This window comes from Plectrocnemia conspersa, unplaced genomic scaffold (assembly GCF_051122295.1).
Source record: "Plectrocnemia conspersa isolate PC_06_02 unplaced genomic scaffold, ASM5112229v1 ptg000008l, whole genome shotgun sequence".
In the NCBI taxonomy this organism is placed as follows: Eukaryota; Metazoa; Arthropoda; class Insecta; order Trichoptera; family Polycentropodidae; genus Plectrocnemia; species Plectrocnemia conspersa.
In genome coordinates this window covers 16,787,795-16,814,900 of record NW_028277172.1, presented here as the reverse complement: position 1 = coordinate 16,814,900, position 27,106 = coordinate 16,787,795, and the positions used below count along the sequence as shown (strand labels likewise).

Genomic DNA, 27,106 nt, shown 5'->3' with positions numbered 1-27,106 from the left:
CCGAGGGTATTGCTTAAAATGTCTTAAAAAAACAATCAAAAAGATTGGACAAATAATTCAGAAACTCCGACTTAATTATTTTATTAATTCGGGTCATATTTGCTTTTAAAAAATGCTGTATATGCTAGATTTTACACAAACTAAAGAAGCCTTGATAATATTACGCAGGACATACCGCAGCGTACGCAGTAGTGTGCGGTTTGATAACTATCAGATTTATATTTTAAAAATATATAAATAAATTATGAATGTCTAGCATAGCATAGCAAAGCTAGCCATCTAAATCACGTAAGAGTATTGTTACAGTGAATGTGTATTACAAATGAAGTTATATATTCACAGTCACTTCAATGAAATTATATCCGAATATATTTTCTACGGTAGACCGATATAATTTAACTAGCAATTACATGCAGGTCTAAGCTGTCGTTGAAACCCAATCTGACAGTTGCGAAACGTCAAACACAAGCAAATACTTCTAAAACTATACTTTCATTAGGTTAATTCATTTTGATTAAGTTTAGGTTTGGTATAATTTATTTTAAATATTATCAAATGATGTGACTGAGTTAGTGAAATTATATTCATGATAGTGAAACTAGGGCATTCGAACCGGGCAGAACCGAAACCGGGTACCCGGCATGTTTTTCATGGAACCGAAAACCGGGTAATTTTTGACGGATATCCGGTTGATTTCATTTAAATATTTTTTCCATTATTTCAAATTAAATGGAAGAGCCGAATCGGCGTTCTTACGCGACTAACGTCTTTAAACGACAAAAAAGGGATAGCACTTAACCTAACCTAACCTACCGATGGAATGTAGAAATATTTCGATTGAGTAAAGTATTAATAATAACAAATTATATTGATTTTATTGCAATACCCTATTTTATATTAATTATTAAAATAAAATTAAATATATCACGTCATATTTAATCAAAGATTCAAATATAATAAACAAAAGTATTTTTATTTAATAGCTTACAAACATTACTCGGAACCGAAGCGGGTACCCGGTTCTTCGTCGGATAATACCCGTGAAACCGGGTAATGAAATAGGCCGGGTATTTGGATGCCCTAAGCGAAACTATAAATTCACTGATAATATACAACACATTTACTATAACATAATTTTCTAATGCAAGAAAAAAAAATTCTCACAAAAAATAAACTTTAATGAGGAATTGAAAATGTGTCGCTGCGTGGCATATAAGATAGCATATGTATTTGTATTTAAAGATTATAACCAATAAATAAATTATACAAGCTTGCAAAAGTTTAATTTGATCAAAATGTTCAGGAACCACTGATTTAAATAGCAATTTTATTTTGAATGTAGACTTAAATGGTTCACTGCGCACGACAATCAAATTTGACTGTCAGATAAATATTTAAATTACTCGAGATTGTTTTATTTATAAGGCGCTCGATGGCAGTAGTATAACGGTACTGTTAAATGCGAGTTTTGTGGATTTAAGTTGACGCTTGAAGGAATATTAATAAAACAAAAACAGGCTAAATGGGTTGAAAAAAAGGCCAGGCTTTAAGGCGGCGGTTCCCACTAAAAACTGCCTAAATATATTTAAACATATTTAGACTCAATTACACACATAAATAGACCTGTATTTACTAGTTTATACGAATTTTGAAAAGGCATTCGACAAAGTTTAACTCGGCTATTCACTAGTTATTTGAACGATATCTCACCACTTCGGTGGTTCATCAAGGGTCCAACCTGGACCCTCTGCTCTTCGCGTTATTTATAATGACTTAAAAACGGCAGTTACAAATTCAAGTTTTTTTCAGTATGCAGATGATTTAAAATTGGATAAATGCATTCGATCTGTTACGGACTACTTTCTACTATCTATGGAGATGTGCTTCCGTTAACCGTCTGACCTTTAGGGACGGAAAGTGTCATTTTCTCGATCCCGTTCACCATCAGTTTATTCCTACGATCTCGATGGGAAGGTTTTGACTAGAGAAACGTCTACTAAAGATATCAGAATCATTTTTGAATGCAAGTGAATGTTCTCTCTACACGTAAACAACATATGTAATAGATCTTCCAATATGCTCGGGTTTGTTTGAGGAACGCATTTTACCTAGTTCGCAGCACTCTTGAATCGGGATCTATAATTTGGAATTCCCTATTAATCGAAAAAGTTCAGAAAATGAGATACATTTATAAAAGGATATTTGGTTATTATCTGTACTTATGTCCCGGTGGCTTTTTTTTAGGAGCATTTGGATACGATTATCTGAGTTCTCGCAAAAAGTTGTATATCGCTAAGCATTTCTTCAAACTACCAAAGGAACGTTTTCCGAGAATCACGATCGCGTCCTCTTTCGATGGCGACTTAGCTGTTTCCATCCGGCTCCTTTTTAATGCCAGTTACGAGGAGCTGGTCTGGTTCGTATAATTTACTTTAAATATTTTATGTTTTTTTTTACTTTGTATTATTTTTTATCTTAATTTTAATATTATTTTTGTTATATATTGTTTTTTTAATGTCAATGCCTTATTTTGCGGTTATTTCTCGGTAAATGCATCCAATCAATATTACGAATTACATTTATGCATGAATCGACACATCTAAAATATGACATCAATTCAAAATTGTAATAATTGCAGCGATTGATAACTATAATACAAACTGAAATTATCCGAGATAAACGGCGACTTCGCAAAACTTCGATAGTCAGCAAAGCGCACTTTGTCATACACAATCAACGACAAAAACAAAATATGTATGTACTCCAGAGTTGGTGAGAGCGGTGGATGTACACCGAGTCGACTTCTGACCCCATTTTCGTCCACAGAATGAAGAATGATAAATTAAGATGATACATTACGGGCCGGTCGACGACGGGACATTACTCACCCAATGCGTTTTTAAATACATGATGAAACTTTCATCACCGAGAAAAAATGTAATCTCCTAGAAGGAGAAAGCTGTAAGTAAGGTGCCGACGCTATTACCCTTAAAGACTTGAACATAAAATGCTAAATCGACACTCTAATCCTACGCCACGTGGAATCAGATCTACCGGTCATCACACATGCGCACATTGGGTAATTAATCGCAAGCTGAAAGTGAAACGAGAGCACAATAGAGTGCGGCCAGCGGCGAAAGTAGATTTGCCGACGGATACGGTTTGTGGGAGCGAACGGAAGGTCTGGGTCGGTGTCCGATGCATTGTGCGGAAATTCAATTTCGTAACGAATGCCGAGACCGAGATCTTGCTCGCGAATCACATGTACAGATTTACACTACAATAGATTCCCCAATAGCACGGTAAAATGGGGACGTGCTATAAAAATTATCGCGGTATTATGAATCGACATTGACATTTTAAACACACACTGTAAGAACAACTTACTGCGATTTACGCAACTTCTACCAATTCACGAACACCCTAGCGAAAACAGCAGCATTGTAAAGAAAAGTGCTTTAGTTACAAGACAATAATTTTTGCTTTTTTACACAAAGTAAAAAATAAATATTTTTTATAAAATATAAACGAGCAATATAAAAATAAAAAATCATCATTTTAGCATGTCACCATCATCATATTACAAAGGCGCGAACCGTAGGGACTGTTAGTGGCTAATGGCAACCCTGGTGACGTTGTTTTAACACATATATTGAAGCGATAATAATTATATTATAATATACCTAAATATTCTTTTAATATCATTACGTAGCATAAGTAACATATTCTGTAAATGCCCCGTATGTAGCTCTTGGCATTACAGTCGCGTAACGACAGAGCCCCATATGTGGCGCGTGTCATTAGAACGTTTAATTAAATAAATACTAATTTTCGGACAAGATACTTCATTTGTTAAATAATATTACTTGTATACACAGTGCACTGTTCAATTGGGTTAATTATTCGTTTCAACGGGTTTGATGTCTACTTACTCATAAAAATAATAAAAAAGGCACGTTTTTAACAATTAGGCAATATCAATGTTTTGAAACTATAAAAATAAAGACAGCAAAATTAAAAAAAACGGACATCAAATAGTGTTTTATTTAGAAACAAGACATGCATTCCATAAACCGGACTGTATAAGTATATGTTAAAAAGCAGTTACAGTCGTTTGGCCACCAAGAGGCTGGACTGGCCACCAAATATATTAACCCTTCCGTGCCTGTGGGGTCTATTGACTCCCCCAACTTTTTGGTTTTTCTCAAATAACTTATTTAATATAAATCCTATTTGTCGCAAACTTTTTGTATTTGTCAAAAGTAGTTTAAAGAATAAATATTAAAAATAATCATTGTACTTTATTATCTCCAATCGCGAGAAAAAAATAAAATCAACTCTAATCGGTACTGTCGCCGTGTGATTTGTATACCTGAGTCAGTTTTTAGAGAAATTCGCCTTCTAAGAATTTCGCGCGGCGCCCCCTCCACGCGGTTCCTTCAACGCTTTATCGCAAACTACACCGTTACCCAAAAAAACATACAGTTCGAATTGAACCGCCAAATTCGATCGTTATTGTTATTTTATTTCTCACGTTACTTTTGAAATTGTAAAATGGCTGATCGGCTTGTAACTGACGAAGAGTTGCTAAGAATTTTGCAAGATTCTGACGAGAGTGGTAGCGAATACGATAGCGATATCGATATTGATAATACATTTAAAAAAATACATTTCTCCCGTAAATCGTATCGAAGTTGAAGCGTTTATAGGTATCCTATTATCTTCTGGAGGATTGAATGGGGGTAAAATACAGTTCAAAGAATTATCGACAACAAACAAACTGTCCAAACAATATTTTTATTCAGCGGTCATGTCTAGAGATAGATTTTCGGTGCTCAGATTTGATGATCGTTTGACCAGAGAAGATATTTTTTAATAAATGCTTTTATTGTACTCACGTGTACATAATCACAATTTATAGTTTATTTTTCCGAGCAGCTGCAGGTTATTTCTTATATGTATTCATATAATATTTATTACAATTTGCCAAAGTAACTGTGGCTACATACTCATTTACATATACATGCATAACGTCCACCAAATTGAATCGATTTGAATGATTCGCTAGCCAATTCCTTCAATTTTATAGCCGCAATCAGGGAAATATTTCGCCCTCTAACTGTTGGCAAGGACACGCATGCCAATGTAAAAGGGTTAATTTAGAAATGAAGTAAAATTACAGAAAATAAAAAATACGATGTACATATATAAAAAGTACAAGACACTAAAAATGTATCTTACCATTAACCATTAGATAATAATGGATTACTGAGAATTTAAAGATTGTCAGATTAGTAAGATTATATTGTATTTTTTCTATCCTGTTATAAGGAAATCATAACATATTTTTTTTGAGTAAATATTATCTCCCGTCAGATATTACTGGCTCACTGGAAGTACCGAATCTCAGAAATGACACATTTTTTTAGAAAATGGTAATTTTTTCGAGTTATTATTTTTAAATTATTAGCAAGATACACATAAAAACTTATGGATAAGAATTGAGTTTGCCTGGAAGATTTCCCATTACGGTAGAGAAAATTACAATGGTGAGTGAATATTTGATTGCAATTGAATTATATATCAATAAACTCGTATTAGCAAAAATATCATTTCTCACTTTTGTAGATAATCATTTGCACAAAATATCACAATCCGAAAGAAAGGTGTGCTTGAAAAAAGTTTTTACAAATTTGAAATTAATATAAAATGTTAATATATATGTATAAAATAAACATATTTTTTAGTGTTACACTTGAATTTTTTTGTGTTTATAAAATAAATGTGTTTTATTTTTTCAAATTTTTATTTTAATTTCAAAATAGTATTTATATATTGACTTTTTTGTATATTAACAACATAAATGTTGCAACAATTTTTTATTTCAAAAATTGAAATAATAAATAAATGAAATACTTGTTTATTTTTTTGGGTTACTCCGTAGTTTTATGTACCGAGCGCGCGGCAGTCACTCGTATACCTGCAAAGCTAGTCTGCAGCGAAATCTCGGCGTTTACGTCGTCACTTATGCGTCGTAATGATTAATTAAAAAATCCTAAATATTGACCAGATGATGAAGCTTATCATGAATAACAAATTTTATACTTAGAATTATCTATTTTTAAATAAATTTGATGAAGAATTCATCAATATTTTGACTTGAAATGTTTGGGGGAGTTGAGCGACCCCATCGGATGTCATTTTTCATTTCGAGGCACCGTGACGTATGGGTTAAAACAGCTAATGTTCGTTTAGCGCAAGGCTAACATATGCTCTAAGTAGTTTGATAAGAAGGAAAATACATGATGGAATCATGTTTTAAAATGGCTATCCCAAGATAAGGAAGACCACCACAGAGTCGAGTTAATGTAAAGAAAGTATGTGCGCGCGGTTGAAAAGAACTTTCTTTCGAAATCAAAGTATCTTCAACATTTGTTATGGATTTTTAAACAGTTTTTGTGCATCTTGATAGCGAAATCAATATATTTTCGCGTCCTTCGTCTACGTTTCGCTGCGTGGGCAGGTTTGGGTTGGGTTGGCTTGCGTATATAGATTTTTTTTCGTCGCCCGTCTACAAAAACAAATTTCCTTCGATACTCAAACGTCAAATTTCGTAGGAAAAACTAACATCGCGTGCACACATACATACATCATGTCAATAACGAAAACCGACTCGGCGCCGACCGCCCTTGAAATGAAAGCCTTCTCGTAATACCCGTAATAAGATCGCAACCGTGTAAGTAAGTGTGCAAGAAGTTATATCACATACGCACACGTGGCGTGTGATTCCGGTCAGACGACACAACATGTAGGTTTTCTTCTCGATTGCAATAATCGTATTATTATTCCCACACTGTGCGCGCTCGAAGACTTTTGATTTTAAACGCCTGTGTGGAAGTGCCGAGCTACTTTTAGATTTGTGTAAAGAGCTGCGGTCAGATAAATATTGTTGTCGGTGTCGTTTTCCGCAACGTAGTGCGGGGCCGCAAAAATAATAAATCGGGCTTCAACCGTGAGATAATCTTAGATGGATTTTATTGTAATTATAATTAAAACGCCAGCAACCACTAAATAAAATAATCATGAACAAAATGTAAACGCAGTAAAGGATTGAAATAGCACTGCTGAACATCATGATTAATGACAATAATAAAATGTAATAAATATATGGAGTTGAACATCGCTAATTGATAAATATAAGATCAGTATTATTCCGGAAATATTGCTAAGTCAATCTTTAGGACTGTTCAAAACATAGGCAACACCCCTCCTTTACTATCCCATCCGCTACCTATGATAAAAGCGATACGATTCGTTTTAAAATCGGCTCAATTGCACTCTAGGACCCTTAAAAATGTCATCACATTCAAAATAACCCCACTCACCCAGACTTTCACTAATGAAATGCGTATTTGAACGTATTTTTTTAAAATTTAAACAATAACTTGTGTTGGATTCTTTGTTATTTCCCGTTGTGCTTATCAGTGTCGTCGTGAATATTACGAATACATTCAAAAGGAAAAGTTGCAAAACTTTAACTTGAAAAATAAATCGGTTTAAAGTCGAAAATTATAAATATTTACTCTCTTTGTATGTATGTAAATACGGCCAGAATGACTCGAATGCTAAATTTTAATCCTAAGAAACGCAGGAGTCTGCTAGTTTTCTATAAGATAAACCTTTCAATCAAAAGCTTAGCCACATTTTTGTTATACCGCAATAATCCTGCGATATGATAAAAGATTATGCTAATATTTTTTCAAATCGAATATCGTTCCTTCTCATGGTTGCCAGATGGGATGAGAATAATTTGCTTTTAATAATGCCTAGATACGTTATCCATTCATTGATAGAACTTAATGTAATCTTACTGATACAATTCCACCAAGTGATAAAAGTTGGCAACACCCTTAAAATAATTATGAAAATAATACTATAATAAAATATTAGTAAATTACAACCGATTTCTTAAATTTTGTCCACTGCAAGGCGTAATAAGGTATTTAATTAACTTATTTTATTATAAAATATGTTTCCAGCGCTCGCCAATAGATGTCACTAGCAGTTTATGTAACTCGCAAACGGAACAACCTCACGTCACTATATAACATGCGAACAGGGCGCGGGATTCCAATCCTTGTCTTGGGGAGCATAGCGGTCAATGAGCGTTTAGCGAGACCGCTGCTGCTGACACCTAGTCATACAAACCCGCGCCCAGCTTCTTCGGGGGTCTGAGTGCAATTTTTGTAACTTCCCTTTACTTACAGGGGAAGTCATTGTTTTATTAAAATTTATTGTCTTCGATCGCACAATTGTTGAACCGTTTAATGGCTTTTCGCCGTTGCACAATCGCAATCACAAAAAACATTTCAACACCCGAGATGCGACAATGGCTCGACGATGACTTTCAATTAAAACTGTGCTCCTCTCGGAGTGCCGTTATAAAACGGTCGTTGCATGCAAAATTTTCACAATAGGGTACGTCGTTTTGTATTATGGGAAATGTTATTGAACCGGTGATAAATATTTTACATAAATTGCGCTGGTATAATAAAAGGCAGTAATAATAAATACGAAGGCAATCGCGTTCCAGGAAGCTTTAGTTAATTTTGACAGGTATCGTTGAAAGCACAGCCTTTATGCTATAAATAATATCAAATGTGTAGCTCCTAAGAACCCTTTGTCATCAAAACAACTAAATTATATATAAAGCGTTTGCCTCATTGTTTCACTTGTGTTGATCGTGTATAATCGGGAGAAAGCATATTATGATACTGTACTTTAAATCAGGGGTAATCAAGACATCAACTACGAATTTAATTAAATGTATTTATAGGGCTCAATGTAAATGCGAATCCCTCATAAAGATATATACATTATAGCTTTAATAAATAAATTAAATAATCGACGCTTGATTATTAGTCATTAACTACTTCTATGAAAGATTCACAGCAGATTCTTCCATTCAGTAATCGGATTGTTCTCGCTAAAGGCGAATTTCTACGTACACCTTGTTTAATTATATAAATATGATATTTCTAAGGGTACTCAGTGAATCATATCCAAGTGTTCCTGAGATAAACTTGCTTGAATATTCAAAACGAATATATTCATATTCCTTCAAATACAAATAAATAAGTGCCTCGCATTTCGCATCACAAACCCTTCTGCGGGATTGAGTTTTTTAAACCATGTGTGGGTGTCTCAGCAAATTTTAAATGATCGATACACCTGCACTTGTCATCTGCGGAATCACTGAATAATCATGAGTTGAAAGGGTTAATGTACCTAAGATGTATTATTAAAAATGAAATTTTTGAACCTTCCCATTATAATTTGTCAATTTTATAATAATATGTGTTCGGTTGTATAGGATGATCTAATTGTTAGTTTCGAGCGAATATATAGGTTGATCCAATTCGAGTTTCCTACATTGGCAACACTGTAAATTAGACAGCTGTCAATAATCATTCGTGCTCAAAGTGTCAAACGTTTGCAACAACACATTTACGAAATAAATCGCTTAACCACCGAATAGCGCGTTAAAAGTGTACAATTGTTCTACAGAAATAACAATTCTGTACGATTGTGGTCAATTTCATTTTCCCGCTAAGCGAACAAATCGCAGCGCAGGGGAAAAAATTGAAGAGACTAGAAGCGTTAGAGATAGGGTAAGGCCCGCGCATCATCGAGGCGCCCGTTCAGCCGAGAGTATTGCTGCTGTGAGTAAAAGTGTGACCGAAGAACCGGAATTGTCAATTCATTGGCGTTCGCAGCTTTTGGGCTTTTCTTGCGACAGCGAAGAATTTATGCAGATTGCGTGTTAAAGAAGCAGGAAGTTGATGCTGGTTTTTCAAAGAAAATCTTCTTCTCTTATGAGGCACATTTCTACCACTCTGGGTATGTTGTTAATGTGAAAAATTGCCGCATATGAGGCGAGAAAATCCTAATGTGATTCACGAGAGACCATTATATGCCCAAAAAGTGCGCATTGTGGTCAGGCGGCGTCTCATTGGGACATAACTTTTTGCATAAGCGCATAATAATAGATTATTTTTGGCATGAAATCGAATATATTGATGTGGAAAACGCATGGTTCTAGCAAGACGACGCAACTTGCCACACATCGGGTGCGACGGTTACGCTAAGGGTCGTGTCTACGCCGATAAACCCGAAAGGATTGAGCACCTAAAAACCTACATCAGTCAATTTATAGCCGAGATACAGCCCGAAATGTACAAAAAAAAGTACGGAAACTGAAGTTAGATTGCAAAGATTAATTCAAAATAAATGTCATTTTTGACCTATTTTATAAACGTATAAATTATTAAACATTATTACCACTCCTGAGATAATCAAATTGCAATCCCCAAATTCCGGGATTAGATTTTCAATTGCGATTAATAAGTAAAAAAAAAAAAAAATATAACACGTAAAGATGCTTTTAGAATTCCAAGTGCAAAAATCGCTTGAACTGCAAATTTTTCTTTATTTAAAGTTTATCTACATTTGGAGTCCATGAATCTAGGTTACTGAATATACTGTAGATGTTTTCAGAAGTATCATATGTGTTGCAATTTTACATTTATTTCAATATTATTTACACCAAAAACAAATTATACGATAAATCAGTTTTTTATGAGTTTAGGCAGAAGTAAGAGTAATATTATTACGCCGTAAAAAAGATCGGTAATTCCTACTTTAAATCATACCAAGCATATTCTTTAGTCAAAATCGTGCACAGATGAGAAAGTAAAATAGCAAACAGATAGTTTCCCAGATTCTTGTTATATCACAACTCGTGCAAAAGCTGGAAAATTAAAGGTCTGAATTTTTACTTTCATGATGAATTGTATCGTCATTGACAATTGCTTTTTAGTTTAAATAAGGATACTGTAAATCAGCATCGTCAAATGCGATGGCAATTTAAAATCGGTAACATCTGACTCACTCAATAATGATATGGATGTAAATCGAAAAGACGAATAATACATATAATGGACGAATATTATCAACCTTCATTAATGATGATAAGAATGTGATCTAGTGCAGCCTTACCAGTGAGTGGTTTTAGTTTAAGGACAGGACTGACAGTTATTAAAAATTGAATTAACAGCTCTGCTTAGGCGAGGAGCTTTATACACCTACACATCAATGTTTTAGTGACTGAAATTCGTAATTATTCTACCGCCTCACAGCGTGGGAATCGACCGTGGCGATGATGACAAGTCAGCGCGGAAATTTCGCAAGCAACGCAACACATCGACAAGATCGAGTGTGCGATATCCGATTCATTTCGGCGTTTCACCTTTCCCCTTATCGCCTCGATCGCACGAATTTGAAACAACGCCACTGGTCATCTTGCGTTGTTGTTGTGGGGCCCGAAGGTTACCTACCCACCACCACCCCAGGTTGCTGTGCACGAAACGAGTTTAGAGGTAGTTAACTTGTCCGGACCGGTACCAACCACCGTCGGGCAACAACTTACGGCAGAAGCGACGGATGACGTTCTCCGTTTATAATTTAATTGAATAACACACACACACACACCGAGAAAAGGCGAGTGCTTTGTGTTTCACTTTCGAGCGCATGCATAATTTAGACGCGCTTGTGTAACTCGTGTCACCTCTTCCTATAATAATGATGTTTGTGCAATTTAGAAAACATTCGACGAATTCCAAAATCGCACAAGCCGCTTTTTTATATGTTCTGAATGAGGATGGGCAAAAAAAATCAAGAGGCAAATAAACAAGGTCGTTTGTGTTTTCGTACGATCGACTGTGGCCAAAACCGGTCGCGAAGCGGCCGAGGGTGTAGTGGCCGTAGTAGCTGTGGTATTTCCATTCAGGATTAAGATTGAAAGGAGAATCGTCAATACAAGTGTCTAAATCACTGTTTTAGATTCAATTTGATATGAAACGTACGAATATGAATGGCTAGCACGATTTAACACAGCATAGACCATGCGGCATTGATCAAACTATTTCAAATGCATCAAACACCAAAATTGTGTATATATTTTTCATCCATTTATTCCATCGGTGATGATAAACTTAATTTAAATTATTTTTCTACATCGCAGTCTTTATAAAAAGTGTATATGTAATCCACAGACTATGGTGCAGTTGATGAACGACCTTATTTTTGATTGGCGTGTCGAGAGATTTTGAAATTGGTTAATTGCTGTCATAACTGAAAATATGTTTTTACATTCCTCGTTCTTGAAATGACATTCAGACATTATTTTCGTGATACTACGACATGTCACATTTTGACCTGTTTTGTTTACTTTGTCCATGTAAGTGTACTATAAAAGCGGAAAACCCATGATTACCGATATTTTATATCAGGTCCTATTTTTAGTTTATTTGTATAATTATCATTTCTTTTAATATCATAAAAAACATGAAATTATTTAGTTTTTGGCTATAAAAATAAATTTACAATATTTAACGATAACGAAAAAGGTGCTAAATATCATATTTATACGTTATATCATATTATACGTTTGTTATATACTCTGATTTTGAATCTATGAATTCCTATAATTATATAAATCAATAAGATTGCGACGCAATTTCAACGATGCAACGTAATTAGTTCATCGACCTAAAAATCGTGTTATATGAACGTTTGTTTATGTTAAAGCAATTAGAGCAAACAAGGGATCTATTCGGTATCATTCGTTTGAACGAAACCATAAATCGATGGGACACTTGAAACTGGAAACAGTACTACACTTGTTCTCTTTGTCACAAAGAGATTATGCGTCACATGTAGTCACAGGGTCGATCGAAGGGACAAATCGATGGTGTACATGTTACCTTATGGAATGTGTCATAAGGAAATGCGTCACGTGTGCAATGTATATAAATATGGGAATCAAATAAAGAAAAGACACTTGATCTTGATCTCGGAGAGAGAGAGAGTGACGGTCAAAGCCACTATACAAAAGCGTACTCATTTAAAACAAATCGTTCGTCCAGCCGATTCCTCCTCCCGGGTCCTTAACACGTTTACAAAGATTCAAACGGGAAGTAGCACAACCAAAGCCGAAATACCTCCAGATTTCATATAGATAGACTAAAGTGAGCTGCTACGACGCGACGGTCAGTTAAAGCTGACAGCTTGGACTGAACAGTTTAAACTGACAGGTAAAACTGAGCGTGTATAGCATGAAAAATGTTAGTCTTATTACCAGGACTGTGGAGTCGGAGTCGTAAAAAATCGATCGACTCCGACTCATTTTTAACCCTTTCCACCCCGACCAATATTTGCGTTTTAAGTCGGTAATATGAAGTAAGCAGAAGTTATTATGCACTCAATCAAACACCTAACAGCCGACCGGCTATCGGCCGGCGTGGTCACACGTATACACATACAATGGCGCGGCACTAATCCTAAGAAACATTATTATAATTTTTTGTTCTTTACATGAAAATAAATAAATAAAATAAATTTAATAATTTAAGATTATCTTATCGAAATTTTTAAATTCAGAGTCGAAGTCGGGAATAATTTCCAACGACTCCACAATCCTGCTTTTTACCGTCAGTTAGAACTGATTGAATATTTCAATTCTATAAATTGTTACTAAACTGATGGAACTGTCGGTTTAAACTATTCGTGTGTAGGCGATCCAATGATACCTTGTAAATAAATGATGTAACTTGAATGTACATATGTATACACAATGCGTTAGTTTTAACTGTCAGTTAAAACTGTTCAGTCAAAAGTGGAAGTTTTAAAACTGATCATGTGTAAGCCTAGAGCTACTTCTAGTGTCGCTTTATATGTATTTATATTTAGCAACACATTAAATGATCAAAATTTAAATCCACTTTGGGTCAGAATAAAAATCAAATCTCGGTCAAATTTTATTAATAGCCCGATTATAATTATATTATTCAGGGTCAAAATAAATATCAAATGGTTAGAATAAAAATAGCATGTGGCCAGAATTAAAATAATGAATGGTCATAATTATATTTATTCAGGGTCGGAATAAATATTAAATGGTTAGAATAAAAATATGGTATGGTATAATTAAAAAAATACGAGCCTTTAATATTCTACTTAAAAATAATAAAAAAAAAATTACCTGGAACATGTCTGTTGTCTCGTCCTCCGTGTACTCCACGATGACGGCCTGGTTGCGCGACAGTGTGTACGAAATGCTGTGTTGACGCGTGTCCAAGATGGCCTGCGAGCTATGCGGCGTTGTGACCACATAGTGTTTGGAGCGTCGCACCCCGTTGCCCACGGCCCTGCGACACAGGACGAATTTGGACCGGCGTCGTCCTCGGTCGCCTTGCGGAAGGAATCCGTTATACCTGGCGGACGAAGAAAATGTTAATCAGGCAATTTGTAGTAATGGATATAGACGCCGACTCGCCTCTATAGAAATTATTCAACGCCATATGAAATGCCCTGCTGAGGCGGAGATATTTTTACTTCACTAATCGATTTCGACAGCGCACAAGCGCCCGCCGAAGCGTGACAAGGCTACTTACTATCTCCAATTTCCCAAAAGGCACTAATTCTTAAATAAACAATCAAGAACCGACTCTTCATTACCGACTAAAACACGATTACCTCTATATCTGAAATCCTAATGCTTCCACTTCACTCTCCGAAAGTAGGCGACAGTTGGCCAAGGACGGGAAATATAATGTGAAAATTCGGGCTTACTTCGGTCGAGCTCGGTTGTCCCCGCGCTAAAATCTCTCGCAAGTTCTCCGAGGTCACCGCGAACGGGAGGTAAACTGGGGGTAATTTTGGTCGAGGCGGCCGACTTCGTCGCCTCCGAAAATTCCCTCGCTTTCCGAAAGTAATACCCGAAGACGCTTCGAGCGCGAGCGGCGAGATACTTCCCCTTTCGCTCTCTCGCGTGACGAGAGAGAGAGATAGAGATGGTTTATCGCAAACTGAGATAGAACGATTCAATTTTAATATGGGCGTCTTCACGATCGCGCCACTGTTTGGTATTTTTGCCCGATCTGGACGGCCAAAATTATTTCACCACTTTAGTTGATTCCATAAGTGCTCTTAGTCAAATATATAATATTATAAGTGCTAAAAAATACAATTATTTAAAGTATTTCTTTAATTGTAGGCCCGAGGAATAGGAATTCCGTGTTGAACGGTCGTGCGAATTTCGCCACGTAGCGTAAAAAAAAAAATTGTATATGTCACAAATTTGCTGTTTTTTATTAAGAAAAAGTATTTGACTAGCATTTTATCATACTCGGTATCGTTTTTTTAAATATGTATATATTTAGTCATTCCAAACAAATTTTTATTTTATTTCATTAGTACGCGATCCACAATTTGACGTTTACTGATTTTACCACGGTAACCATATTATTAAAAAATTACAATCATTACAAAACTGTATTTTAAATTTGACGTTAACATTTCTTTAATTGTAGGCCCGAGGAAGAGGAATTCCGTGTTTAACGGCCGTGCGTAGCGTAATAAAAAAATTTAGCCGCGTAGCGTAAAAAAAAAAAATTGTATATGTCACAAATTTGCTGTTTTATATTAAGAAAAAGTATTTGACTAGCATTTTATCATACCCGGTATCGTTTTTTTTTAAATATGTGTATATTTGGTGATTCTGAACAAATTTTTAGGTCGTAACTTTCGCGACTAAGCCCCGTCCCATTTTTAAGAATAATACATTTTTAAGGTATGCAATGTGTTAAAAACCGCAAAAATCCGCAGTCAATTTTGCATGTATCATAAAGAGAAAGACCTAAGCTATATATTGTATATAAAATCTCAATTCAGCAAATTGACTTTCCATACTTTTCCTTAAAAAATAATAGAAATTATTCATTAGTTGCACACTTGAACGTTTCCTGTTTATTATTTATTAGTGACAGTGAAGCCTCGATTCAACATAAAATGTCTTATTTACTAACATTGATCTATTCCGGTGCATTGCAATCATCCACCATCTCCTTTTTCTCCATTTGGCTTTAATTTTTTTTGTGTTTAAAACACGCACGTAGTTATAATACGCGAGGTTGAGAAGCGTGCACGCGTATGAAATTCCCGGCTGTGCGAACGCTATTCGAAAAACTGCGACCTTGACCGACTTCGGTCGAACTTCCACTAGGACAACTTTCGGAGAGTGAAGTGCGGGTATAAGAAAAGTAATTCATATGGTCAAAGGAATTATTGAATGATACGAATAGATCGATCTAAATATAGTTATTAATTTATTAGCAAATTTCTTTGGATGTAAAAACTCACGTAATCAACATTATTAAAATTTGGACAGTCAAGGCATGATTGCCTTTAGATTGATCTAAAGCTAAACTAGAGAGCATATCGATTTGGAAGCTTAACCATTACACACTGAAAGCGCCACTCATCCGATTAATCTAAAGTTAGGCTTTTCAATTTCGTCTTCAGCGTGGCTAAAATTTCAACGAGGCACACTTGTTTGTGGTCACACAAGGTACAATGGCCACAATTACCAAATAGGACTTCAAGCGACTGTGAACCAACTCGCCACAAAAGAAGCTGACGTGTCGACAATTGATTCATTGGCACCGTGAAGAAGTAGCTTGTTTATGCACTTCCAAGCATTGCCTACGTGCAGCAACCCAAGATAATTCACAACCAAATTTAAACACTTAATATTAGAAGTCCGCTTGCGAACCTTGAGCTGCGCGCGTGTGTGCGAGTAGCTTATTCAAATATTTGCATCGGTCCTTAGAACATGACCGAGATGCGCAGTTACAGCGAATTGGTCTACGGCGAGTTTCGCAGATTCGGCATTTAGAAACTACTTTTTTATTTACTGTTTCATCACGAACGTCGACAAAACGTGACTTTTGGATACGTACCCGAGTATGACCAGCTCGCCATATTTGATAGCCGGCTTCGGCTTCTGCTCGGCTCCGACTTCTGCGGCCGTTTCTTCCAAAATGGGAGACTCCGTGCTATCGGCCGCTCTGCAACGAAAAAAACGACAACGTTTGATTAGTGGGTGTTTCTGGGCGGATCGAAGAAGACAATGGCTTGGTAGAGACGACGACAAAAAACGCAAATACACCGTTAATTTGACGTCTACGTTAAAAACGAGCTGAACGACCTAATTGTGGACGGATTGTTAAAAACCTAACGACGAAAATCACGTACCTTTTGAACAGAGGAAAATTAAAAATATTTTTTTTTTTACTGGTCTATGCTAACCAATGAATTGTGTATGAATTAGATTATAGGTTTAACCACTCGTCTACGAAATAAGAGAGAGGTGCTGAGATCATAAGAGCACAATAATTGGTATTGATCGGCTAGACAGGGGACGATGACTGGTGAATGGCCCATCAAGGACTATATTCGTATAAAGATAGAATTTTTTAAAAGCATAAAAATGCAATTAGTAAGAACATTGTGACTTATATTGGCATATACCTTTGCACAGTTTTAATGTTTAATTTACAATATTATCTACGCCGGATGCACAAAAGAGCAAATTTTAGATAACACTCACAAACAACGCGTTGTTCTTCCGTCGCTATCTACTCGCTCGTCTTTGAAGATATGAGTCTTTAAGCGTGTATTAAACTTCTTAATTCGAGGTTAAAACAACTTAAAATACTTTTAACTTCGTAGAGAGCGTTTTGAAAAGTATCACTAAGACTGCGCTGAATTAATAGGAGCTAGAGTCTCCAATTACTCGAACCATCAACTACTCGAGTATCGAATATTAAAATTTTAAAATACTCGAGTACTCGAGTACTTTCGAGTATTTACCAAATGTACCAAAATAGCTATTATTCTAATTCGTGCACATATAAATAAATAAATAAAATACTTAGTATGTTAATTTTTACAATTATTTTAACTTCACGAACATACTTTTTAAAAACAAGAATGCAAAAAGTGTCTCGAATTTAATATTACTTCTAACCTTTGGTTTTATTATTCCCGTTATGGAAAAAACCCTTTCCGTTGCTGTTGATGTTGGTCTTATTGTCATTAACGCGTTGGATAAGGCTTCTAATTTATATCTGTTCGCTTTTTATAGATATAAAATTTTTTGAACTCTCTTTTTATGTTCTCTTCTTTCATTCCCTTTTCTGCTTTTCTCTTATTTCCTTCGACTATTGACAAAATAGCATTTTGTAATTCTTCTTGAATAGATTGTTTTTCTTAACAATATACAATATTCTACTCCTTCTGATTAATGCGAAGAATTGAAATCTATATCCTTCGAAGATGTAATTGGGTGAATCCCTTTCACTCTAGAGCTAAACGGTTCGCAAAGAACTGACTTTACTTTAAATGCCTTTAAAACACACAATTGTTTTGATTTATATTTTAAGCTGAGGGATCAGTATAAACAATTTACAACACTTTACGCTACAACTGCATAGTCATAAAACCTAAATTTTTTTTTTAGATATTTCATATTGTTCATTGCCATAAATTAGATAAGTCGGGACTGTCGAACAGAAAACACAAAAGAAATTTCTCCGTCGTACCCACTAACATAGCCGACGACCGGAACTATGCAACTATGGAACTATGAAAAAATTATACCTGATAGTAACCGCTCTAACTCGGGACTTCGGGCATAAACGCCAAATAAAAGCAAGACGTTAACCTTTACCGGACCGAGTTAAAGTTATTTTTGTTTCTGAAATATTTCAAAATTTTTAATTTCGAGTATTAATCGAGTAATTTTCAAAATACTCGATTATCAAGTACTTGAAAAATAGACAAGTATACTCGAGTATCGAGTACTCGATTACTCGAATTGGAGACTCTAATAGGAGCACCTGATTCCGTTACATTTTAAACCCTTTGCATTCGATAGTGATTTTGTGCTGGGTAGGTAGTCTACTAAAAAAAATGAAAACGGTCATTTATTAATTCTTATTAAAGGATAAAAAAATTCAGTTTTCTCGATCAAAGAAAACACAATAATACATTTGGGTGACCATTTTAAAAATATTTATGGATCAACAAAATATTTAAAACCAATGACAAGAAAATAAGAGAACGCGCCCTTTAATTTAGTTCGATTTGCCCTGAACGATGGGGGTTAAATGAAGATACATATTAATAAATCATATTTCAAATTTATTTATTAAAATTATTATTTTAACAGTATTTAAAAATAATTCTGACAATATGTTTGTAAACATACCTAATTCTGGAGTTTTACATTTTTTTTAAATTTAAATAAATAAACTTATATTTCACATTAGAATTAACATATTATTTTATTTTAATATATTTAAAAATCTCAAAAGATCTTTGGTAATTATAGGTAATAAGCTGATTTTACAATCGATTCGTCAGTAACCATATTAGGACCACACACATATTTCCGAAAGTTTTGATTGATCCAAGTATTTAAAATATGGGTTGACTTTTTCAATTCTGTTCCACAGATAATTATTTGATTCATTTGTATTATTATTTCAGATACAACATCCAATATATTTGGAAAAATCTGCCTCTTCTACAAATAATATATCTCGAAAAAATATAATTATGACGAGTGAACCAATAAATAATATTGCATGCATTTTGCAGATCCCATATTGAATATTAACCAATGAAACACCTTCATCTCACTGAACCTAATATCTTTTTGGCTATTCCACATCGATATTAAAGTTGATGTAATATTTAAAATCCTCATATTTGCATATTTAATTTATTTCATAAGTGTGACATAATTGAAAATAAGTTATTGGTTCTGTAGTTTGCGGAAACTTTAGGACAAGAACATATATTACCTGAAGAACATTGATATTTATAAGATAGACTATCAGTATCAATTTTCTAATTTACTGGAGTGTTGCCACCTGTTTGAAGCATTATTTCCTCGTCACCACTATTGAAATCGTCTGATCTTCGTTTTCGATTTAGATCAACAGGTCTAATTTTAACGACACTTTCCCCAACATCTTCACTAAAATAACCATAATAAAACAAAACTTTAGCATCAAAATCATTATATTGAACCGTAGCACAAGTTTTGTTCACAATATTATTGAAAAAAAATATAATTTTATACGTACAAATTAAAACGAAAATAAACGTCACGAGATAGATTCACTTATTGGTACACAAATTATGAGCACAAAGGTAACCTTAAAAATATAATATAGATATAGACCAAAAAGCCGTCACCCGTTCGTAAATTACCGACTCAACCGAAGAGCGATCGGACACTATTGAAATTGAGACACAGCGGAACTAAATGTTGTTGTCAACCAAAAACCACATATTGTCGCAATAAAAAAACATTCAGGTTGATTCATGTAAAGAAGATATTTTTTTAAATTCTTATCTAAATTATAAAACAAAAACAACGCAAAATATATAAAATCAACATTTCATTTAATAAAACGCAGTGGTGATCCAGGCGCACCATTCGACTATTACCGACCATTCACAGTCAAAGGTTAACTCAACTTCCCCTTGCTGTAAGAAACTCATGTTATACCTACAAGGTAACTAGTGTAGATATGCGTGCGACTGATTTATGAACTAACTCTTCAACTACTGTAGTGAGTTTTCTGTGGAAAACGCGAGTAATGTAAAAGCATCCCTAAAATAAATTTCTTTACTGAGAGCCTAGTACTTCTAGCACATAATCCATTGCATTATTGATAGAAAAATATAAATTATTAATAACACATACAGCTGTGGCCAATTGAAAGTTTACGCGGCGGTTCCCATACGTATTTTTTTATTTTATCAACTTTGATGCATTTTTTACATGTTTTTGAATTTATGATGGATAATTATAATTGTTAACTTTCGCTTTCCCTTAATACTGTTGAAAAAATGGGGGTATTTTAAAATTAGGAAGGTATAATTGCGTAAATTCTGGGAAAGGTGCATTATTTCGTCAAACCAGCAAGTGCATAATGGCGAGCCTCTAACTGAACACGTGCGCGCGACCCTTTTGTTTGGTTCTATTCATAAAAAACAATATCGAGGATATTTAAAAATTAGAAGATTGTAAATAAAACACTTTTATAACACATTAACAAAATAATTTTGACGTAATTTCACCCTTATTTTTAGATCAATCTCTTCTTCCCACACTTCCACGTTTTGTTTTTTCAGCTCGGCTAAGTTTTTTCTGATTGATTGATTTCCTATAAATTTTCAATTGGGTTCAGGTCATGTTTGGAAAGTTCTTCAAGGGTTGGAATAAAGTCGTTTTATACAACCAATTTATATATTTTTGCATTCATGGTGCCCTGGACGAAATTTACAGAGCCTAATCCGTAAGCTGTCATGCATCCCCAGATCATCCCATAGGGCGAGTACTTGATGAATCGATTAATGCATAAGAGATTAAATCTTTATCTTTTTCTACGACGCACAATCGTTTACCATCTGCTCCAAACAGATTAAATTTGGATTCGTCGGAGAAAGCCACTATTCTCCATTCTTCGACGGTCCGATGGCGATGAGCTTTTGCCCATTCAAGGCGATTCTTTTTCATTTTTTCAGTAAATAATTGCTGGGTTTCGCGCTTTAAATCCAGCTTCAACCAAACGTCTATTCACTGCCCGTTTCGAAATATTCGAGTTTGAAGTAGATTGCAATTCTGTTTGTATTTCAGCAGCAGTTTTAAATCGATATTTTTATGATATCCTTTAATCTGCGGTTTTCTCAAGCAGACGTCATACGCTTCCGACCACCCCCTTGCGCCTTCTCTAGAATTCCTGTTTCGCGATATTTTTAAATATATTTTCGAATAGCAGAATCACTAAGCCCCACTCTTTGCGCTATATCTATAATTGAAACATTTTCTTCGAGATATGCTATTATTTTAGACTTTACCGTGATCGACATTTGTTTAGATCTCTCCATAATTTTGGGTTTGTATATATACATAACCGAGGCTAACGTGCAACTGAGGAAGTTTTACAAGTTAAAATATCTTGTAAATTATTACTACAGATGCACTTGATCATAAAAAAATACAATAGAACAAGTTTTATGGAAAGAATACATTTTAATAATAGAATTCGTGAAACTTTCAATTGGCCACAGTTGTATTTGCAGCGTTAGGCTTTGACTAGAATCATTTTCATGCAATGCGCTTTGATCAATATTATTTTTATGCTGCATTAAAAACACCGGACGTCGAGCAAAAAGACACAAACGAGTACATACATAAACAAAACAATAAACAAAACAACGCGCTGCCTCCGCACCGTGAGAAAGTGCCGTTAGTTAGGACAAACCAAGCGCTTAATGAACTTTTTTGCCGTCAATGACCATGCTTGTAATTTTAATTTTTGAACATGACATGACACGCAATGCGAGCACGTTTTTAGAACTGCACACGAAGACGTTTTGCAACAATCCTTGTAACTGTTTCGTGGACCATAAAAAAGGTTTTACGGCAAACGACGTAACGATTCACCGAGATTAAGAATAATCTGTCTCTGTAAGTACTAAATAATATGGATATAGCCGCTATATCTATATTACTCAGCTGTGACTTGAAGCGCAAAATTATAGCGCATTGCTGTCAAACTGGCGGCCGCGAACTAATTCATGTTTTTAAAATGAAATTTAAAAAATGAGCTAAAAAAAGGTCACCTAGGACATTTTTGTTCGTTTACGAATGCTGATGAGAGTTAAAAAAGTCACCTCGGACATTTTTATTTGACATTTTGGCCCCCGAAATGTTAGCCAAGTAAATGACAGCGTATCAAGTCACGGCATAAGTCTTCTATTAGACGTGTAGAAAGCATAAGCCTTGTAATAAGATAAGGCCATACAAGATATGATGACCAATACTGAATAAACTGTGTCAGTTTAAAAAACAATTAACAGATTTGTACATATAATAGGTAATTAATACGCAGGTAAGCTGTCAAATTTATATCATCTGATAACAGGCTAATCTTAAAGAAGCGAATAAGTTTCAAATGTTCAGACTCAATTATTTACACATGAAAGGCATTGACCTTTCAATAACATATCTTATACATAAGTTACATGGGGAAAATAAGTACATAGCCAAGTGCACTCCCTTCATTACGTAGCCGTCAACGTCTATTGGTTTTCGGTATATTCGTCGACTGTTCGCAATTCGACATTTTCCCCATGATTGTAACGAGCATTTCTGAGAATGCGCTTTCGGGGAAGAACAAGACCGGAAAGACGTCATTCAAAACCTGTTTGATTTGAACGAGCCTTAGCGTCGAAGGAGTTAAAACGGTGTCAACGGATCGTTATTTTGACATGTACATGATTAAATGCGGGCGAAAAAGTTCTCAAGGCTTTGTCGATCATCATTCATTTGGTGTCGTGTGGTTTTAAATATTCGATGCATGGTACAAATATAATTTTTATCGGGTACCGTTACTGTTAAGTCATACTGCCGAAGCGTACTCGATCGTATCATATCGACGAAAAACGTTCGAGTTTTATGTACTATAAATGCGTAACAATGGACAGTTAAATTATGTCGATGGTGCAAGCGAAGGCTTATAAACGTGATTTATGGATTAAAAATAAAACAAACCTTTGTGTATAAAAGATAGGAAACCTGAACAATTAAAGGATTGAAAGAACACAAGGTTGATGCAATAAAAAAACACCTTCAGTAAATTTTGACCAACGGGAATAATTGTATCAAGAGACATTAATATATCAATAATAATGTATAACAGAACAATAACTTATTTATACTTTACACTCATCGATATTTACAATATCCGGTCCTCTGGCTTAACACGTGCGCTCTTCGTACCGATACAATACAAATGCAGCGTGCAAATTAAACGGTAAATTAGAATTTTTCTGACCTAAGATACAGTTTTTATTATTATTCATGAGACGATAAGATAATAGTAAATATAGGCCGTACATAATCTAAAAAAATGTTGAGTTATGGCAATTTGTATAGTAGCTACCTGTGCGAAATGCGGATCTTAAAAAAAATACATGATAACAGACTCGTATCGGAGTTTTATTGGTTGTCTCGTGTAATACATAATATGCTGATAATTATTTTAATCAGGGATTATAATAATCTTTATCATAGTAATAATCATATATAGATAGTCAAGATATTATTTTATACCCATCCGATATTGAAACATATAATCTTTGGCTATAATTTAAATTATGCGTACATACATATTTCTATATACTGATACACATATTGCTGATATGATTTTTTTATTTACTAACCACAAACCAAATCAACATTCGTTAATTATTTAGAATACCCTTGAGCGAGATTTGGTTATTGTTAATCGAGTCTGTACAGAGAAAAAATTTCGGCCATTTCACTTCTGCACATAATTAAATAAATAAAACACGATTGAAGACTAAACATTATCGGTTTAGAATAAGACAGCCACACATTCGAATGGTCAATATTGAAGAGAGCTGTAAGTAATCTCGTATAAACATGTAAGTTGTGCCTTGACTGCGAGAGTTGCCTCTTCTAAATTATAGTGGCACTAAAAATACATCATTTACCCCGAAAAGGGATCAGGGCGTTTCTAAATGCAAGTGGAAATTTAGCTGCAGGAAAAATATGTAACCATCCAAAGTAAGAAATATTTCACGCGTAGAGAAAAATAGGGATCACAGGCACAGCGTAGATAACTTTTGCTCTCAATTTGATCATATAAACATAGGTAATGAAGATGTTTGACATTAAATACAAGTAAAAATATAAGAGAACGTAATTCGTCGTGATGTATTATATATAATTCTGAAAGATATAAAAGGAATATTCTAATTATTCATCAAAAGTGTTGCGTCAAAATGTTCCTATAATTTTTTTTAATATTATTTTATGGTTTAAAATATTTATTTTATTAGTATAAATACATTAAAAAAATCCATATGTTTTATAAAATAATTTTAAAAATTTAAACGCTTCTACTACAAATCTAACGTTTTTATCGAAATCAAACATTGTTCAAAATGGGACGAATTTAATATCCGTCTAATAGGCGAGATATATGTAAATACGTTCAGTGATCAGTGGGTCAAATGAGGATATTTCCATGCACTGCGGGAGATGCGGTCCATAATAGACTGTCTCGGGGCGGGTTATTTTCTTATTATGGTCACTCACTCCAGAGCCGGTAAACCTTTTCAATAAGTCGTACATACATCATTCTGTCCGAGTTTCCTGTATTTGATAAAAAGCATTCGAAAGCCAGCAACGATTACTATAGAATATATTATATGAATCATTTACAAAGAAGTACAGCAGGCTCGAACACGTTTTAACAAATTGCAATGTGCATGAGAATAGATATGACGTTTATCAAATGACAGAAATAAAGAAGATTCAACACAAATATATGAAGCACATGCGAAACTTAAATTATGAATATGTATTGTAGAAAAAAATCTAAAATCTCAAAATAAATATTTTATTCGTTATATAATTAAAAACTTTTAGTTTATATCTATATATTTTAGATTACTAGTTCTGGCATTAGTAATTATATTATAATTTTATTTTATGACAGAATCAAAATTGTGGAATTATTGTATACTGGAATTTGGTAACTTTAAAAATGATATGTACATAATAGTAGATTCTGTTGAGACCTATACGATGCAGTGGTGGTTTTTGAACAATTGCTTATAAATTAAAGGTCGAAGCTTGCATCCGTCAGATTAAATTGGATGATTATAATTGTCTAAACTTACGTACAAATAAAATGAATTTGTTAAGTGATGCACACTGACTGATTTCTAAACAAAGTATAACTAATAAAAAGATTGTGATATTAAGAATTTTGGTAGGTAATTAAAAATACCTTTGGGAGCCTTAAAATAATGTGTACCACAAAATGTTAAGGGAATATAACTGGACAAAAATCTACATATTGGATAGAGTTAAGTTGGAAATGTTTGACTTTTGCACAGTACTGTACTAGTTATAATACACAAAATATATTATTAATTTATTTTTCTGTAAAAAAAACATGAGAAATATAAAATTAATTTTGTTTATCAATACGTCCTCCGCGTGGCGGCCCCGGAATGGGATTCGAACAGGTACATGAAAAACGCTATTTTTTTAGTCATTGTATGATTAATTTTCAAAGAAATGCTACAGGCACGAACGTGTTTTGATAAATCGCAACGTACTTGGGACATATGACGTTTAGCATTGTATCATTAAAAACAAAACTGAAGTTTGACATCAATATTTTTATTGAATAAAATTCATTTAAAAAACATGGGTTAAAATCTATATAGATGTCACGAGCCACCATTTTAAATTTTGAATATGGACGGTAATTTGATATTTTGATCTACAATACACTTGTATTGTTTAAATTTTATTTAATTTACACGACACGAGCAGAAATTGCACGATTTAGGCCAAATAAATGGAATTAAAAATATTTATCGAAACGCCACTTTATTTATCGACTAAGAACGTTAAAAATCCTTGGTTTATCGATTCACGTACACGCGGCGTCTCGAATGTGAGGGAACGCATGCGGACACTGTAGCCCCCGTCGACCGCAGGTGTTGATAATTGAAGCGAAAACAAAGGATTTCACTCATAACACAAATCGAAATAAATACACACGCGATGTTTTCGTTATGCGTTTGTCTGAAAAGGACCTCACCGTTTGACTACCATGATGAAAGGAACGGCGGTTGCCGCGGGGGTCCCAATTATGGATGAGGTTGTTGTCGCGCGAGAGACGCATACACTGTAATGTCGCGCGTCGTTGCGCGTTTCTGCGTCTGTTTTCGGTGTTCATACACGATCGCGAGACTAGACGGGGCGGATAAGGGCGGCGACGGGCGCCATGCCGGCGGCCGACACTCCACTGACTGCGACAACAATGGCGCCGCGCGCACGTCGGTAAAACAGTCACCTGCGCGCGCACACCTACAACGCCAAGGTCCAAACGCAACAAATTGCGACGTTCGGAATTACCCCGATGTTTTGATTGCCAATTTAGGTGAAACCGAAATTATTAACTAAAAATTAATGATAAAACTTGGTATGCATAACTATTACTAATACAATTTTATATGCTTCAGCGCTAATAAATGTTATGTAAATATACTTTAAAACCAAACTAATATAATTTAT

At 34.6% G+C, this 27,106-nt stretch overlaps 1 protein-coding gene, 1 long non-coding RNA gene and 1 other non-coding gene across 3 annotated transcripts in view; 1 reads left to right on the top strand and 2 right to left on the bottom strand.

Annotated features, from left to right (window-relative positions):
- Pli (E3 ubiquitin-protein ligase pellino) overlaps positions 1-26,839 on the bottom strand; it is a 45,748-nt gene extending 18,909 nt beyond the window's left edge. Inside the window, exons 1-3 of the mRNA XM_088189499.1 lie at positions 26,631-26,839; positions 16,860-16,967; positions 14,102-14,333 (exon numbers count right to left, since the gene is read on the bottom strand). Coding sequence (XP_088045625.1) covers positions 14,102-14,333; positions 16,860-16,967; positions 26,631-26,644 — 354 coding nt within the window. The 5' untranslated portion in view covers positions 26,645-26,839. The remainder of the gene's footprint in view (positions 1-14,101; positions 14,334-16,859; positions 16,968-26,630) is intronic.
- Positions 2,491-8,989, bottom strand: LOC148233169 (uncharacterized). The gene is made up of 3 exons (XR_015810347.1): positions 6,239-8,989; positions 3,884-4,156; positions 2,491-3,692 (listed from the first exon to the last, which is right to left on the bottom strand). It is a non-coding gene; the product is annotated as an uncharacterized LOC148233169 (long non-coding RNA).
- LOC148233170 (U4atac minor spliceosomal RNA) lies at positions 8,131-8,252 on the top strand. The gene has a single exon (XR_015810559.1). It is a non-coding gene; the product is annotated as a U4atac minor spliceosomal RNA (small nuclear RNA).
- Positions 26,840-27,106: the final 267 nt, after the last annotated feature.